Here is a 19150-nt window from a genome sequence, read left to right on the forward strand (position 1 = left end):
TTTTGTAGTTTCTGATTCTTGTGTGAGACTCAGGCCTTCAAGTTTAGGTCTGCTTCTTTCTGTGAACTTTATATGTCTTTGTGGTTTACTTTTTCGGCATGAAAAGCTGGTTACTCTAAGCTTCCAGTTCTCTCTTTTGATTTTATATTGGAGTGGCAAGATTGCTTTTGTCTTCATGAGTTCCCACAGAGGCCCAAGTCAGATGAGGATCAGATGTTTTCAGGCTATCTCTTAAGGTCTGGATCCCTCCAGGAAAGATTTTTGGCCTCAGGAATTTGGGGGTTGGAGTGGCCTGGGAGCTTGACCCAGGAAAGATGCTGGTCTAGGGCAGCTGGTGGCCATGCCACCCAGATATGCAGAGGGAGATGGGGGTGGGAAAAGGCCCCAAGGGCTCTTGGGGACTGCACTGAGGAGCTCGGTTGTTCTGGATACAAAGGATCAGGAAGAGGAAAGGTCAGCCCCGGTGCCCAGGAAAGAGGCTGGCGGGTAGTGCAGGCCTAGGGAGGTAGAGGGAGGTGAGTGTGGGTCCAGGCCCAGAGTGCTCCTGGGGACCCAAGAAGTAACTGAGTTGGTCTGGATGCAAAGGGACAGGAAGCAGTGGTGATTCCCCAGGTGTCTGGGGTGCCAAGACAAGGAATAGGACAGGACCCAGGCTAGGAGGAGAGACCAGCAGGGTGATGGGAGGGTGAATGGGCCTGAGGGAGTCAACATCAGAGGGTGAGTTGGATTTACCATGGAGAGAGAGGCCTACGGGTCATGCAGGCCCAGGGAAGCCAGGTTTTTTTTGTTTTTGTTTTTGTTTTTAAAAGCATTAACCCTTATTTGAAGCTCTGTGTTATACTCTTTTAGGAATTTAATGTCTGTTTTTTTCTCTACAAAAGAAGTTTATGACTCAAGGATTTCCATTTTATGTTGAAAGGAGGAGGGGGAGCTGGCTCACAGTAGGAAGTCACAAAATGACATTGGTGAATGTGTGCAAAACTGATGAGTGTTAAACTGTAATTTTGTACTTGAATGCAGCTGCTACTTTTCTCCCCTACAATTCAGTGTAGAATGTGAAGTTTTCATAGTTTTATAATAAAATGTAATAATATATTACAGTATTCACTTGAATTGTATATAGGAAACCAGAAGTTGATGAATGTTTTTATTCATTTTATTCATAGATCTTACTGAAACAGTTTACCAGGTATTAATTAAGAGGTATAATTCAAATTGGGATATTTTAATCATGTTCAAATTATAAATATTTAATGTGAACATATATCAAATATCATATACTAGTATAGTATTAGGCAATGTGTCATTTTTATTATATGTACATAGTGGTATGTTAATAGTTAGATATTCTCTTATAAGGCACAAATATTCCCTAAGCAACCTCAGTATCTCTTTTCTTAATATCTCAAACTGTATTAAAAATAATTAGAAGAAAAATTGACTATTTTCTGAAAGTCTCCCAGGAAAAGGTGTCACTATGATGCTGTTTCAGGATTAACTGATACGTCATTTTTTCATGTTCAATGTTTCAGGAAGAACCCTATGTCCTATTTAAGAAATCTGATAAACCTCTCTATGGGAATGATCGATTTGAGGGCTACTGTATTGATCTCCTGAGAGAATTGTCTACAATCCTCGGCTTTACATACGAAATTAGGCTTGTGGAGGATGGGAAATATGGAGCCCAGGATGATGCGAATGGTCAATGGAACGGGATGGTTCGTGAACTAATTGATCATGTAAGTACCTTTTCTCGCTGCTTACTGCTTTTGGTTTATTTTTACATGTTTTCTATTATTTAATTCAAAGTAGGTCAATCAATGTAAAAAATTGAGAATTTCATATATGCCTTCTACTTTAAATTAGCTTGCACTAGATAGTTTAATACCTTTATATATGACTTTAATTTTTAAATGATGGTGTGATTTCCCAACAGTGACTTCTTTATTTCCATAATGCTAACTTCTTAATCAGGAGGAATAAGTAATGCAAATTTTAAATTCTTACACTAACCTAGAATTCTTAGAAATAAGACCATTATGTCTATATGAAAAAGAAAAATAGAATGATATTGTGATATTTGAGTTTATTTTTAAGAGTTACATATTAGAAAATATTGGGTATATAATTATTAGTAAGATAAGGATTCTACAAAATAATAAAAATAATTTTCCTTAAACAATCATTGTAAAGCCAGGCCTGGTGGTACAGGGATGTAATACCAACTGCATGAAAGGATGAGAGACACGGAACACAAATTCAAGTCTAGCTTGGGTGACTTAGTGAGATACTGTCTCAAAATACAAAGTAAAAAGAAGACTTGGAATATAGTGTCATGTTAGAAAGTTTGCCTACCATGTTTAAGGCCCTATGTTCAATTTCCAATACTGCAAAAACAAGCAAAAAGAAACAATTACAAGAAAAATATTAGTGCTTCCGCCTAAATAAAAGACTACAGGATGTTAGGAGTGAAAAGTGATGGATGAGAAGAGAGCAGAGAAGGTACGGGAAGAGCAGGAAGGGAAGGACTTAGAAAACCGTATTCATATATGAAATTCTCAAACAATGCAAAGTTCTTTCCATGAAAGTGGAAAATACAGACAACTTACATATTACTTTTTATATCGAATTTTATATTAAATTTTATTTTATTATTGGCAATTTCCTAGATGTATATAATGATTTTTAGTCATTTTCACCTGCCTATTCTCCTCTCTCGTTTACTCCCTCTCCTTTTGAAACCATTGTTCCCAACAAATGCCCTTTCTTCTTATCTTCTTTTAGTGTTTAAGCCATTGAGTTTATTAAGAGTTTCTTAGATGAGCGTCTGATTTTATAAGCTACTTCTTAGAAGTTCTGTATAAAAAGGGCATTTATTTTATCTCTTTTGAAAAAATGTGTTTATTGTTTTTATTTTATGTATATGAGTGTATTACCTACATGTTTGCTAAGTGCACCTGTGTAGTACAAAGCCTGGGGGAGGTCAGAAGATGGTGTTGGATTCCCCTGGAATTGGAGTTATGGATGGTTGTTAGCCACATGTGGGTGCTGTAAATCGAACACAGGTCCTCTGCAAGAGCAGCCAGTGTTCTTAGCTTCTAAGTCATCTCTCCAGCCCCTAAACATGGCATTTTATTTCCTTTACAAAGTATTTTGGAACGTGATAAAATATTAGATAATTTTATAAAATTTTTGTATTTTTATTGAATTTTTGTGCATATCGTACAGAACATCTTAATCATCTTATACCGTCTTCCCTATCAGTGCTCTCCCATACCCACCTAACTGGATTTCATGCATTCTGTCATTTATGTTAGGGCCTATCAAGTCCGTTAGTATCCCCAGGTGTCTGTCAGTGCAAGTTCATTCGCAAGGTCTAGTCGGTCTATCTAGAGTCACTCTCTTGAAGAAGATAAACTCTTCCTTACCCAGCAGTTGCCCAATAGTTCTTCGGCTAAGATTGGGGCCTATTTCCACAGTTCTATCCTGGGTTTTTGTCTGCTTGACTTTGCATGGGTCTTGTGCATGCTGACACATTGCTGTAAGTTCATATGAGCAAGATCCCAGGAGCCTGTAATACTCTATTTCCATATGGTCATGCACTTCCTCCCCTGCCTGACTACAATCTGTCTGCCCCCTCTTCTGAAACAGTCCTTGAGCCTGGGGTGGGTGAAGTTTAAAAGAGGAGTTCTGTCCAAGAACGTAAACTCTGCAGAGTCTTTTTTTTTTTTTTGGCTATTTCTGGACTTTGTTTCCATTGCATTCTGTTGCATGAGGGAGCTTCATTAATGAGCATTGAGAAATGCATTAGTATTCTCTACTCTTTGTTCTATGTTCTGTGAGCCTTAGTTGTAGAGGTTCCATTGTAGATATGTCACTTAAAGTTGGGCATCTCTCCCTGTGACTGGTCTGTGGAGCTCTGTAGTGGTCTCCATCTATTGTAAAAGCTGCTTCTTTGATGAGTGGTGACTGGAATGCTTGTCTGTAAATATAAAGATCCATATTTAACACATAGTAAGAAACTACATTTGCCTAGGTGTGTGAAAGCCTTGGGGTTTTCTCTAAGTTCTAAGACCTCTCCAGCCATGTGTATTTGGCTATGTTTACAGTAATACATATGAATTTCCTCCCACTGAGCAAGCTTTAAATCGAATTAAGTAGCTTTATCCCCAAGGTAAAAGTGCCACTACTGCAACAATGCTATTTGAAGTGCCGGTCATTGTTATGGCTATTGGGCCTTGAAGTTGGGGTTGTACCACCAATTGATGTTCTTCCATAACAACTTTCATAGTGTTCTTCAAAAGTATGACAGCTAGTCTTCAAGGGAAGTGGTTGCCGGGTCAGTTCTAGCACCATTGTTTCAAATCCAGTGTCCCAAGTCTGTCCTATCTTCAGCAAGAGGGAAAACCTTCAAGTTCTAGGAGGCAATCAAGGGTTATGTAGTTTGGAGAGTCTCTTGGACTATCCAACAACTTGAAGGAAGGTTTCTCCTGTCTGGTACTGTTGCTTGTTATATAGCCTTTTGTTATACACATGAGCTCATGTGGAGCTATCGTATGTGTAATTTTTAATAGGTTTTTGAACTAATACATTTCCCCCTGGTTTTTTAAACCACCTAGTCATTTTTATCTTTCCTCTTTCTCCCTGTCTTGCCATCCCCCCCACCCTCCCTAGTTAAAGTACATTCATTTTCTCCATTTTGTCCTTGATGACACCTGTCTCATATGGTTCTTCCCTCTTGAGCTCCTTCTTCCCCTTTATCCCCATAGTTCTTTATATAATCCTTCTTCTTCCCCTCTGCAGTTTCTTGTTCTCTGCACATTGACCAGTTGTGGCTTTCTGTGTTTATCACCATCTGTAGCATAAGAAAGATTCTCTGGTGAGAGTTGAGAGATGCAATAATCTATGAGTATAACAATAAGTCATCAGTAGTCAGTTTAATATCATAACAATTTAGTAGAAAGCTGGCATTAGGCTCTCCCTATGCCTTGTGACCAGTCTAGCCTTAGGTTTCTATTCCTGATATCGATATCATGCATAGGATTCATCTTAAATCCAATTCGAGAGTGGTTGTTTACTCCCATAAAATTCATGCCTTTATTGCACTGGTGGACATATCTTGTCAGGCCAGTTGTTTTTGTAGTTCACAGGATTCACAGATGGGTAAGGTTGATGATATTTTTTTCCTTTCTCTGGCATGCACAATCCTTTCAGCATGATGAATGCTAGCCAGTAAAGATGAGGTTCTGAAGTCAGCACCATCTTAATTTTTCCTGTTTTTTCTATGGCTCATGGATGTAGTGTCTTCAGTAATAGGGTCTTACCATTAAGTTCTGGTGGGGAACAAAGAGCAGGGGCAATGGCCATGATGGTTTGAAAATATGACACCCCTGGTCAACAACTTTGATAGAGGAAGCCCATTCCTGGCATTAGGTTTTATTTTGTTAGCCTATGATGTCTAGAAGGAGCAATATAACCCTTTTAGAAAGTATTTCCTTTTAATCTTTTTGTATTATGTTAAAAGGCATGTCAAACATTGCATGGGGAAGGAAAGAGGAAGTTTGTATGAGAATACCTTTAAACAGATTATAGAAGAGAAGATGTTGCTTTTTATGACGCCCACTGACACAGAACAATGTAGACAACTTCAAACAGATGCTGTCAACCTAAGCCTACATGTTGCTTACACCATTTATTGCAGGCTCACTGCTTTCAATGTTGCTGCTTTCAGTATGATATGAGCACACACACACACACACACACACATACACGAATGATATTCTGGACCCAGGCAAGGAAAGAATATATGAGAAAAAAAAATTTTAATTCCCATAATTAAAAATTAAAGGTATGTGTTTAGCTTAGCCTGTAATAGTTGATTATATGGGAAGTCTAAGGTCTTCCAAAATTGTTTGTTCTTTTTTCTTAAACGGTACTTAAATTTAAACAACTGAATACATAATAGGAAAACAAATTAAAGACAATTGTTTAATCATCTAAGCTAATCTGGTTATACAAATGTTAAATTTTTAATAGGAGGCAATCTCAGAAAAGTTACTGGGTGTGATTCAACCCATGGTATCAAAATTTGTGTCTGATATTTCATCAGTTTGATCTCTTAATATCCCACCAGCAGTCCTAGATTTTCCAGGCAAGGATAGTGCAGTTTTATCCTAATAATTTCTTAAAATATCTCAAATTGTGCTCATTGTTTCACAACTAAATTTATCAACTAAATCTTGAAAAAATTATATTCACTGCAAAACTGTGAATACACAGTTCATGTGAGACTTCATTTAGTCACAACACAGGGATTTTAGATCACAAATGTCTTTACGAATATATTTGTTTACATGTATACTTGATTAATGCTTTTTTAACTGGGTTTTCTGGATTCAATTCTGAAAAATTTTTAGTCTATAATTTTTTCTTTTTTGGATTATTTGTTTATGTTTCTTCAAGGAATTAAAGAGTACAAAATGATGACTAGGAAATATTGTGCTTTAGACTGTGGGAAAGGGCATAATAATGAAGGACTCAAAACTTCCTATTGCTCAAGGGTAGGGATTTTGCCTAGCATGCAGAAGGTTGTAGGTTTGACTCTCAGCATTACGTACACACCAAAAGGAGGAATAAGTGATGATTACCATTTCATGTTTATTTAAGAAGATAATTTGTGATATTGGGACTACTGATACCTATTCAAGTATTTATGCATTTATTCTCTCTGCTGTTCCTGTCCATTTGTATTTTATCTTTCCATACTAGGTGTTAGCCTATGGTTGCAGGGTTTTTTTTTATTACTTCCACACTACTCTGTTGCCTTTTTTAGCCTTGGTTGTTAACATTCAGTGTTTTCATATTAAACAACAATAATGACAATTGTCAATATAAGCTTTCTATATATAACCTTATTGTATTTGTATTTGTCAATATGTATTTTGTATCTGTTAACAATTCACAATGTTAATCATATCAGCACATTGAACCTCTCCCTTTGCTTATCCTTTGCCCAGTATTATCCTTTCTGAGCTTAATTACCATTCTCATACTTAACTTTCACCATTCTATAACTTCAGCCCTGAGCTTTACATCTATCTTACTCCATCTGGTATATTTTACTCATGAATATTTCAAAAGTACCTCAAATCCAGCATGTCCTGACAGAATCCATCATTAATCTTTCCTGGGTCTATTCTTTCTGAAGACTTTCTCCTGTCTGGACATGTTACAATTTAATACATTTTCCCAAACTAAGGTTTTGTAGTCATTTTCGATTATTTCTCATTCCCACAGGGTTTATTTGGCATGCTTCTTAAGTAAATTAGAAAACTGCCCAACTCTGTCCATCCTCACTGTAACTGGACTGACACTTTAGCATGATGGTATTTCCCTTCTCCTCCATTATCTGTGTTGTGTTCTGTTAGTCTTGTTATAGAAAGATAAATTTGATCATGACCACCCCTTGCATAAAATTCTTCGGGAATTTCCAATGCCCTAATGCCCTGATTATGTAGGGACAATAATGTATTTGCAGGCCCAGGGAAATTAAATTATAGTGTATTTATGTACACTTCTAATATACTCTCAAATCTTTTGTTTGCTTTGTATTGGGAGATTGTTCAGAGTCCATATACTCTGTCATCCCTGTTAAGGCCCACTGTGTTACCAGCATCCCCAGCCATTCCCTAATGAAAGTACTTCCACTGAGTCTAGTCAGCCTATCTAGAGTCCCTTGTTTTTGGAAGATCAACCTTTCCTCATCTAGTAGTAATCAGTTGTCGACATTCCTTCTGATAATATTGGAGTCTGCTATTCATTTTCCCTGTTCTATGCTGGGTTATTGTCAGTCTGATTTTGCATGGGACCTGTGTAGGCTGACACCATTGCCATAGAATCACATGAGCAGGTTCCCAGGAGCTTGTAGGATTCTGTTTCCACATGGTCATGCACCTGTTCCCTGGCTCTTACAGTCTTTCTGCCCCCTCTTCTACAATGGTCCCTGAGCCTTTGGTGAGTGAAGTTTAATAAAGGGATCCTGTCTAAGGACCATTAGTCAGCAGCCACTTTGGTATTTGTGACCTTTTGCATTCCTGACCCTCAGCTGCAAGAGGGAGCTTCATTATTGAGAACTTAGGGATTCATTAGTTTCCTCTTCTTTACCCCCATTCTATGTTCCATGAGCCTTAGGTGTAGAGGTTGCAGTGTAGATGTGTCCCTTAGACTTGGGCAATTCATAGACAGTGTCCAGGTGTGACCAGTTGTGGTATTTGGAAATAGTCTCTGACTAGTGCAAAATGACCTTCTTCCTTTTGTTTTTTTACATGAAAGGATTTTTTTTTTTAATGAGCTTCTTTCAAGAGTGGTGACTGTGATATTTGTCTTTAAATATAAGGATACATATTTTGCACATAATAAGAAATCACATTAGTCTAGCGATGTGACAGTCTTGGGGTTTTCTTTAAGATCTATTGTGGTCACCAACAGCAGTGGACACTCCTCTGTTCTCGGGGGTGCCACTCCTTTGTTCTCACAGGCATTGAGGCTGTTCCTCCACTTGCCTTGGGCTGAGGCTGCTCTTCTGCTTGCCCTGGGCTGAGGCCGCTCTTCTGCCTGCCCGGTGCCGTCTTCTGTCATCGCTGCTTCTGCCCAGTCCCAGACCCCAGGGCTGGTGAGGAGACTGTACCAGCGGAGCCACATTCAGACACAGGAGACCAGGTTCAGTGACAGAGGTCTGCTTTATTGCAGGAAGGCACAAGCCATATAGGGGCAGTTGTCCAATCACAGCACAGCAAATAGGATACCTTATTAGCATAACAGGTTTAGCATCCTATCACAGTACAGCAAGTAGGATGCCTTATTAGCATAACAGACTTAGCATCCTATCACAGAATAGTAGGTAGGATGCTTCATTAGCATACTGGATTTCAGATTGCAGAGCCTGGATTCCTGGAACACATGACTCTGACTGTTGCAATATCTAAGTGTTGCAATTTTGGATTCCAAGAGTGGCAATTAGGGAGTGGCGAGCTCTAGGCATCAGTCTCATGATCTGCCAATGGGAACAAATGTCACAAGGCATTCCTTGTGGCTCCAGCAGTTGGGCAGTTGCCTCGGGCCTGCTGTATGGCTGTAAATAAGACTTTTACCCTAGGCTCAAGCCTGTCTCCCACAATCTATGACCACTCCAGCCATGTGTATTAGGTTATGCTTACAGTACCACACTTGAGTTCCCTCCCTTTGAGTAGGCTTTTTGTCAAATTAGGTAGCTGTTGATTGCCCCTAAATTAAAAGTTCTAGTACTCCACCAACAATGTATGGTATGCTGGCCATTGATGTGGTTGTTTGGACTTGAAGCTGGTGCTGGATGATCCATTGAGATTTTCCTTTGGAACCTTCATAGCCTTCTCCAAAGCTATGAGAGCTAGCCTTCAAGGGAAATGGTTTCAGGTCAGTTGCAGTTCTAATTTTATCAAGAATATCATGGGGATTTTGATTGGCATTGTATTGAATCTATAAATGGCTTTTGGAAGGATGATCATTTTCACAATATTAATTCTATCAGTCCATGAGCATGGGAGGTCCTTCCATCTTCTGATGTCTTCCTCAATATCTTTCTTTAAAGATTTAGAATTTTCATTGTAGAGGTCTTTAATACCTTTGGTCAAGTTTATTCCAAGATTTTTTTTTTTTTTTTTGACGCTATTGTGAAAGGGAGTGTTTCTATGTACTCTTTCTCTGATTGCTTGTTATTGGTTTATAGAAAGGCTACTGACTTTTGTAAATTAATTTTGTAACCTGCCACTTTACCGAAAGTGTTAATCATTCCTAAGAGTTTTCTGATTGAATTGTTGGTTTCTCTTAGATAAAATATCATATATGCAAAAAGGGATAATTTGACCTCTTCTTTTCCAAATTTTAGTCCTTCAATTTCATTCTCTTTTCTTATTGTTCTTGCAAGAGTTTCAAGCACAGCATTAAAAAGGGGTGGAGATAGTGGACAGCCTCATCTGGTTCCTGATTTGAATGGGAATGCTTCTAGTTTTTCTCCATTTAGAATGATGTTGGCTGTGGATTTGTTGTATATGCCTTTAACTATGTTGCAGTATGTTTCCTTCAGTCCAATTTGCTCTAGGACTTTGAATATAAATGCATGTTGAATTTTGTCAAAGGCTTATTCTGCATTTATTGAGTTGACTGTGTGGGTCTTGTCTTTGAGTCCATTTATTTGATTTATGACCTTTATTGACTTACATATATTGAACCATTCCTGCATCTCTGGAATAAAGCTGACTTGATCATGGTGATGATACACACCTGAAAATCCGAAACAGTCATGGTGCAGAGTCAGTAGAGTTATGAGTTTGAGGCCAGCCTGAAGAACATAATTCAACCATGCCAATCTCAAAAGAAACAACAGCAACAAATTGCCCATAATGCAACCTCTCTTTCACTGCTTTATGAATACATTTGGCTTTAATGTTTTAACTACAAATTTTATTCTTTTTAAAAAAATTTATTATTTTTATTTTATATATATGAGTGTATTGCCTGCATGTCAGTGCACCCATGTTGTGTAATGCCTACAGAGGTCAGAAGAGGGTGTTGGATCGCTTGGAACTGGAACTATGGTCAGTGCTCTTAACCACTGAGCCATCTCCTTAGCCCTGACAAATTTTAGTCTTATAAGAATCTGTCTACATGATATTCCAAATGATCTATTGTTGTTCAAGGAACCTGGTTATCAACTGGAGATCAAATTTCTCTTTTCTCTTTGTTTATTTGAAAAAGTTGAAAAAAAGTTTGTTTGCTCTAGGTTTTCAATGCACTCCTAAACTTCTAACAAAACAGCTCCTTACAGTAAAGAATTATCTCAACTAATTGTCAGTGTTGCTGAAGTAGGTACAGTGCTCTAGGCTCACTGACTTTTTTGGTCTGTAGTTTTGGTCTGTAGAAGTAGATAGAGGCGTTGTTCCCCAAAATTTCAGCTGTGCCCACACAGTGTACATAGGGGTGGTGTGAACTCATTCAACCATCTTGAAACATATGCCCATTTTAGAATAATTCAAAGGTTAAAGTTGAGAAATGACAGTCTAGATGATTCTTCCTGAATCATTCATCCTCATATGGAGTTTTGAGATCTAGTCTTGTCATTTATATCATACTTAATGTAGTTTTTACATGTGTGTGAATTTGGGTGTGCAGGCAATTAATACTTATTATATGCCAGACTCTTTTCTAGACTCTTTAAATATATACTACATTTGATAGGTGAAAAATTAATCAAAATTAATGTTACAGGAAGATTAAAAGAATATAGAATGTGGACATGCCATCAAAGTATTAATATGGAAACCCTAAATAGATGGAAGATAATTGATAATCACCAACAGGCTCCACTTATGCAACTCCTGTATTGGGGAAAGAAAATTATATGAAATGAGTATAAACATAAATTTTGACTAAATACATAGATATTTAGAATGCAGTTACGAACAGCATGATCATTTAGCAAAACAGCAACAATAGGTTCCACCACTTGAGCCTGTGATCCCCCCAGGTATAGGCTTTTGAGCAGGTTTAAAGTGTTAGGCATGAATTCCTCCTGTGAAGCTGGTCTTATATCCAGTCATAAAGGGATTGATTGCCACCATATCTGTCATATCACTATTGCATCAATGGACGTATCTTGCCAGCAGGTTAGTATTATCACATTCATGGGCCATTGTTAGGTAGGACCATTAGTGTATTTTCTTCCCTAACAGCTTACATAGCACTGCTTGGCAATATGTAAGCTAGCCAGACCAATTTTTTTTTCAATTCACAGTTGATTTGTGTATGTCCTACATCTGAAATGAGTGGTGTCTTCCACAGTAGGGCCTTACCGTCTTGTTTTGGTGGGCAACCAAGAGCAATGGCAGCACCCTGTATTGTTTTAGGGCTGCTGGGACCTCCCAGACCAATAATGCATATATTATAAAATTTTCGACAAACAAAAAGTGGATTTTTCTTAACACTTTGTTTACCCTTAGTTTGGGAAAACCCACACCTTACCCTCACCTCTCTCTAATCTCCCTATCTCAACTTAAACCTTAAACCCTGAGTATGTCCCTTAACTTTCCTTTTTTATGATGCTACTTTAACTTCTAATTGAATTTTTCTCTTGGTTTCCATATAGGTTCTCCATGTTCTCCATGTGTCTCTCAGTTTTATTAAGCTTTCAACCACCATCTTATTTCTCTATCCTCCAGTCCCCTGTCCATGAATGAAAGTTTCCATCCCTTCTCTACTTTCATTTCACCATTATTTTACTATCCCCACTTCTTTTTACTGAGCCTTTGTATATTTCATACAACCATTCTTAAACAAATTTAAACTTCCTCCCTCATCCATGCTCCCTTATGTTACCCCACTGGACCTCATGGATTCTACCATACATGTCCTATCCAGTCAAGCATTTGCATCCAGATGTCCTTCAGTGCAAATTTGTCCACTGGAGTCTAGCCAGCCTACCTAGAGATTGTACATAAGGTCTGCACTCCCTCACCCAATAATAATCAGTCTCCAACAGTTCCCAGACTAGGCCCTGCCGGATGCCCATTTCCTTCCCTCCATTCTGGCCTTTGTCTGATTTGGCATGTATCCCCATTCTTAAGGCATCCACCACCAGTGACCTGTTTCTAGTAGCCTGGTTGCCACAAATACTTCACATTAAGCATATAAAAGAAAAGACTGGAAACTAGGGCACATATGTTGAGGGAAGGATAGTCACTCTCCTTTGAGAACATGGTCTTTAGTAGTTTTCTCATGCCCTGATGAATGGCAGCATAGCCATGTTCATATAGGCAGCACTAATTGGGATCAGAAAGTAATTACTAAGATTAAGAAAGAAGTTGGAGGGAGCTATGGTAGGAAGCATTAGGGGGAGGTGGAAAGACGTACTGATAGATGGTTATTTTCAACATACATTGTATAATTGTATGAAACATTCAAAAATAAACATTTTTAAAAAAGAAAAACAGAGTGGTCAGCATCCCTATTCCTTATTGGCAATTTGGATAACCCCTTCAGAGGATGGTGTGATAAGAATAGGAGGCAGGAATTGGCTAGGCAGTTAGGGTAAAAAGACCCCAAAGAAATGTAGCCAGTTTCTTGGCTAAAAGTCAAAATATCCTTGGGCCTGTTAGCAACACACTGTTCCAAGGCCAAAAATGTCAAAAATATTTGAGAGCTTGTATCTAATCTTTAAAAGTTTTTAGGGTTACCTCTTCAGAGGGGGGAATGTTGGAGGGGAAGGAGTGGGCATGGATTTGATTAAAACATTTTATATGCGTGTATGAAATTTTCAATAAAGTTTCTGTAAAAATTAAAAAAAAACAGAAATAACTAAAAGGTATATACTCCACCTAAAACCACCTTAACTCCCTGTCTCTCCACAATACAGTGTGCTAAAATGTCCTTGGTAATGCAGAATTAAGTTCAAGTTCTTATATGCTATGCCTTGAGCACATTATCTTAAAATACATGAGTTTCAGGCTAGCTCTCTTACCTTTGGAGAGCACTATACAAGCTGCTAAGGGAGAACATCAATCAATGGTCCAGCACCAGCTTCAAGAACAAGTAACCATATCAGTGACTGGCACAGCATATGACATTGATGCAATAGTGGCACTTTTATCTTGGGGGCAATCAACAGCTACCTAGTTGGACTGAATGTCCACTCAATGGGAGGAAACCCACTTTATGTGTGGCACTATAAATAAAGCCAAATGCACAAGGCTGGAGAGGTGATTGTTCTTGGAGAGAACCCCAAGACTGTCACATCCCTATACGAATGTACTTTCTTACTATGATCAAAATATGGATCCTTATATTTACAGGCAAATATCCCATTTACTACTCATCAAAGAAGCTTGTTTTGCACCAGAGACTATTAAAGAGTACACAACTAGTCACACGTGGACATTTGTGAATTGCCCAAGCCTAAGTGGCAGGTCTACAGTGCAACCTGTATACCTGAGGATCACAGGACAGCAAACAAAGGGTACAGAGGACATAATGAATATCTCAATTCTCATTAATGAAGTTCCCTCATACAACAGATGGCCAGGAACTCAAAAGGTCAGAGATGTCCAAAGGGTAAAAACTAAGAGTCTACAGAATGGTGGTTGTTGGATTCCTATACTAAGCTTCACACATCCAGGGCTCAGGGACCATCGTGGAAGAAGGGGCAGAAAGATTGTAAGAACTAGGGAAGAGGTGTGTGACCATATAGAAATAGAGTCCTACAAACTCCTGGAACGCTGCTCATGGGAACCTACAGTAATGATGTCAGCATGCACAGGACCCATGCAGACTCAGACAGTCAAAAACCCAGCATGGAACTGGGGAAATGGACAGTAGATCCCAGTCTCAGCTAAAGAAATATTGGCAACTGATTACTGCTGGTGAAGAAGAGCTGATTTCCTAAAGTGTGGAACTCTAGATGGGCTGACTGGAACTCAGTGTATGAACTTGGACTGAGGAACATCTGGGAACACTCACTTCACACAATAGTCCTTAACATAAATGACAGAATGTATGAATTCCGGTGAGTGGGACTATGGGAGGCTATCAGTGGGGAAGGGGGTATAAATATTATTAGACTTGATTGATGTATTGTATATGAAGTACACAAAAATTCAATAAAACATAAATGTTAAATACAAATAAGGATGATAATGGTATATTAGTTATTAGGGAATAATAATGAATATGAATCTATCATTTGAATGTATTTCTTAATACAATGTCTTTTATATAACAGATGGTGAGTAGAGACAAAACTAATAATCCTAACTTTGTCTTAATATTTACTCTATCTCCCTGCTATAGTATTTTATTTTCTGCTTGAAATATAAATGTAAAATTTTTATACTATTTCAGTAAGAAGGGTGTGTTTTAGTGCAGTTATTAATGATATTGAAATTTATCATTGTTAATTATTGTCAAATTGGAATGGTGCTAGCATCAAGCTTTATTTATTGGATAATTTGGTGTTAGTAATGTCCTTGCCTCATCAATGGCTTTGCCTTGAACTGTGATTCAAATATTTAGATGTAAAATTCCAGAAACAAGCCATTCATTAGTACTGAAGTGTATGCCATTCTGAGTAATATGATAAAGTTTTATACTGTCCTGCTCTTCCTTCCCTCCTTCCAAGAACATTGATTTGCTCTATTTACATTGATGTGTATCCCACTCATCCACTAGTCACTTAGCTCCCTGGGTTACTGGATAGAGTGCCCTTGTTCTTTTGGTACTTGTGATCCATAACCTTTGTTTCACATAAGAATGATGGTTAAAGAACAAAAGTAACAGTAGTGCCGATTTATGTATGTCACAGGAAAGCTATTAAATGCCTCTGTTAAATGCAAAGATGAAAGTTCTTGACATAATAAAGAAGTGAAATAGCTAAGGTCTATGGAACAAATATATCTGCACAGCACAGTAGTGCATACCTGAAGTCCCAGATACATGGGAGGGTTAGGTGGGAGAATTATTTGAGCCCAGCAGTTCAAGGGCAGTCTAAGCAACATTAAGAAGCAAACAAACAAATGAAAACAAAAAACAAATTTACCTATGAAATTGTATAGAAAGAAAGCAATAATTGTGCTAGTTTTGCTATCAAAAACAAGGGGCACAATGCATGGCAAGTGCTTACTTAAGATGGCAAATGGTAAACTTATATAAGAATATGTGGGAAAATATGTGGGGTTTTCCTACTGTCTATTTTCAGGTCTCTACTAGGGAAATATAGAATGTATCCTTTGCAATTAAAGGTAGGTAAATATATTTAGGTCTTTCCTAACCAAATCACTTGAATTTTGTGGATGACAATTTTATATTGCAATTAATTAAACAAAGGAAGCATTAGTAGAAAATCAAAGATACTGTTAGATTAGTAGAATACACCATAATGTTACTATCCACTCTACTCTGCAAAGAGATTTATTTTCCTGATTTAAATATTAAAATCTTAATCCAACTTTTCTGATGTATAATGTTTTCAAAATTAAAATATTCCTGGAAAATTCATATAGAATACATTGCAAACATAATAACAATATATGTTCTAGGACAGATTGCTAAAAGAGCAAACAGTTTATGCTGTTTTCCTTTGAAAGATTATCTGATCTTTTTCTGAATATAAATTTTTAATTGAATTTTTATGCAGTCATATAATAGATATTAGTCATATTTTGACTCTTTCCCCTACCTACAACCCCATAGCTCTCCCACTGGATATAGCGTGTTCTGTCGTATATGTTAAGATCTAATACAGTTTGTGTACTGAGAGGTCCCTTGGTACAAGCTCGTCTAGTGCAATCTAGTAGCCTATCTAGAATCACTCACTTAAAGATCAACTGTCCCTCACCCAGCAGTAATCAGCGGCCAATTGTTGCTTGGCTGAGGTTGGTGACCCCTGCCCATTTCCCCAGCTCTATACTATTTTTTACATTTGTTGAGATTTGTTTTGTGCTCCAGTATGTGGTCATTTTAGAGAAATATCAATTGCTGCTGAATAGAAAGTATATTCTTTTGTGCTTGGGTAAAATATTTGTTGATGGCTGTTAGGTCCATTTGATGTATGATGTCATATGATCTCTGTCCAGTTAATCTGTCTATTAGAGACAGTGGGATACTGAAATCATCAAATATTGATGAGTTGGGTTAATTTCTGTTTTAAAGTCCAGTAGCACTTTTTAAAAAAAAAATGAAATTGGATATACTTGGAGTTTGGTGTATATATATGTTCATGATTTTAATATGGTCTTGGTCAGCTTTTCCGTAGCTCAGAATAGAGTGACCCTCTTTATCTTTCCTGATTAGTTTTATTTTGAAGTCAATTTTGTCATATTTTAGAATTAGAATGGTTCTTTAGTGTCATTTGCGTGGGATAATTTTTTCCCATCATTTCATCATAAAGTTGTGCCTATCCTTGAAGGTGAGATAAGTTTCTTGCAGGCAAAAAAAAAAAAAATTGAATTTGTTTCTTAATCCATTCCACTAGCCTGTGTCTTTTGACTGGAGAGTTGAGGCCCATTAATATTTAAAGTTATGTATTGGTCATTGTCATTTTTATTTGTTTCTGTTCTTTATTCTATTTTGTGTTTGTAATTATACTTTCATTTGTTTCCTTTCTATAACCTTGGGTATAGTAATTTATATCTTTCTTTTGTATTGCTTTGTATTCTGTATAAGACTGGTTTGGGAACGTTTCTTCTCTAATCCCGTTGAAGATCCGGTTAATGCCATTTACCTGAGAGTCTTCTTTTCCTTATGCCTATGAGGCATTGTTTTGATCTTTTCATGGTGTCCCACATTTCCTGCATATTTCACTTCTTTGTTTTTAAATTTTTTTCATAGTCTTTGCTTGAATGGTCCAGTTCTTCAACTTTGCCTTCCAGTCTTGGTATTCTGTTTTCCATTTCATTCATTCTGCTTGTGAGGCTTTCTCCTGTCATTTCAAATTGACTTATTGAATTTTTCAAGTCCATCCTTTTCGGCATGGGTTTTCTTCAATATTGCTATCTCTTTTGTGAATTCACTTTTCAAGTCTTGAATTGTTTTTGTCACTTCAGTCAATCATATATTTGTATATTCTCAAGCTTCAATCCGGAATTTATTCCTATCCTCTTTGAGTTCTTTGAGTTGTTTTTCTGTGTGCTCTTTATGTTCTTTGATGATGTTTATGACTGTTCTTTTTAATTTCACTCCCTGGGTGTCCCCTGGGTGGCTGTCATTGTAGTACACTTCTGTAGGACTGGGTGGGTCTTATTGGGGACATATTATGTTGTTTTTTCCACATATGTTGTGTTTTTGCATAGTCATTTTGGCATATGGATATATTTTTTTTCGTTGTGTGTCTAATACAAAATCCTACTCTGCCTTTGTTTAGCTGAAGTTTGGTTCTGTTTTGTATTGTTGATGTAGTTTGTTGCTTTTTGCTCAAGTATGAATAGTTAGTTGGTTTGTGCTTCAGGTTCTTTTGATTTTTTGTTGTTGTTGGTGGTGGTGGGACAAGATGGTTCCAAGGTGATGAATGAAGTGCTTTCTGGGAGGCCAAAGGGTATTCAAGGATATGGGGTCCATTGGCTGGGTTCTGACAGACTAATAAGAATCTCAGGCAGGAAGTTCAGGAGGGGATGGTAGGGACAAGGCTGGTTGTTGGTCAACATTGGGAGGGTCTAACCAGCCAAGTGGAATATATGTAGGCTCTGAAGCTGGAGAGTGCAACTAGGGTGGGTGCAGGGGATCAGGGCACAATAGGCAGGGTCTGGGTTAGGTTAGTCCAGAGATCTGGGGTAGGAAAAGCAGCAGTGGGCCTAGGCCCAAGGCTGGAAGGGAACAGCATTTGGAGAATGGAGCTGCTCTGGCAGTGGGAGAGAGAATGGAGCAATCAGGGAGTAAGGAAATCATGTCAAGGTGGGTGGGGTCTAATTTACCATGGTGTGCAGGTCTTCGACACAGGTCAAGATTTTAAAGTATTTAAAGTCTAGGAGTTGTTTCTATCATGTTGACCAGTTTTTGTGATTTTGTAATCACTGATGACCTGGAATATTCATCCTGGGATCTGTTGGTCAGCTATAAAATATGATATTTATGAGCCATAAGACTGATTAGAATGTAAGTTAGGAAACTATTTTTTCTTCTCTGCTCACTGCAGCCTTGATCCTCTGATTGAAGTTTTCTTGGTAGCATCCAACTGTTTTCCCAAAAAATCTCAACAAACTGGGAGTCATAATTAATACAGTGCTAGGAATGTTGAACATTTAACAGTATTTATTGAAAGAATGACATAAATGTTCTACCAATAAACTGTAACAAATGTTAAAATTCATAGTCTTTTGAGAATATGCTACATATTTTCCCAATGCTTTTATTCTTATTCAAGGATCAAGTAAAGAAATAAAGATTATTATGGCTTCCTCTTGAAATTAAAGCATCATAACTCTTTGTATAGCTATTTTCTGATTTATTTAATCAAGGTTTTTACTTTTTTTTATTAGAAGAAGCCTTTCATTACAACAACATTAACCTATTCAATAACATTTTTCTGAGCTAGGGTACATCTCTTTCAAAATTGGCTGTATATTTTATATTTTTG

At 37.5% G+C, this 19150-nt stretch overlaps 1 protein-coding gene across 6 annotated transcripts in view; it reads left to right on the forward strand.

Moving 5' to 3' along the window:
* The window catches only part of Grik2 (glutamate ionotropic receptor kainate type subunit 2), a 771644-nt gene that overhangs the window by 500306 nt on the left and 252188 nt on the right, over positions 1 to 19150 (forward strand). For all 6 annotated transcript variants that reach the window (XM_008822942.2, XM_008822943.2, XM_029558576.1 and 3 more), the window contains one exon: positions 1533 to 1739. In XM_008822942.2, the coding sequence (XP_008821164.1) occupies positions 1533 to 1739 (207 nt within the window). The remainder of the gene's footprint in view (positions 1 to 1532; positions 1740 to 19150) is intronic.

The sequence above is a fragment of the Nannospalax galili genome, unplaced genomic scaffold (assembly GCF_000622305.1).
Source record: "Nannospalax galili isolate Female #2095 unplaced genomic scaffold, S.galili_v1.0 scaffold448, whole genome shotgun sequence".
Lineage (NCBI taxonomy): Eukaryota > Metazoa > Chordata > Mammalia > Rodentia > Spalacidae > Nannospalax > Nannospalax galili.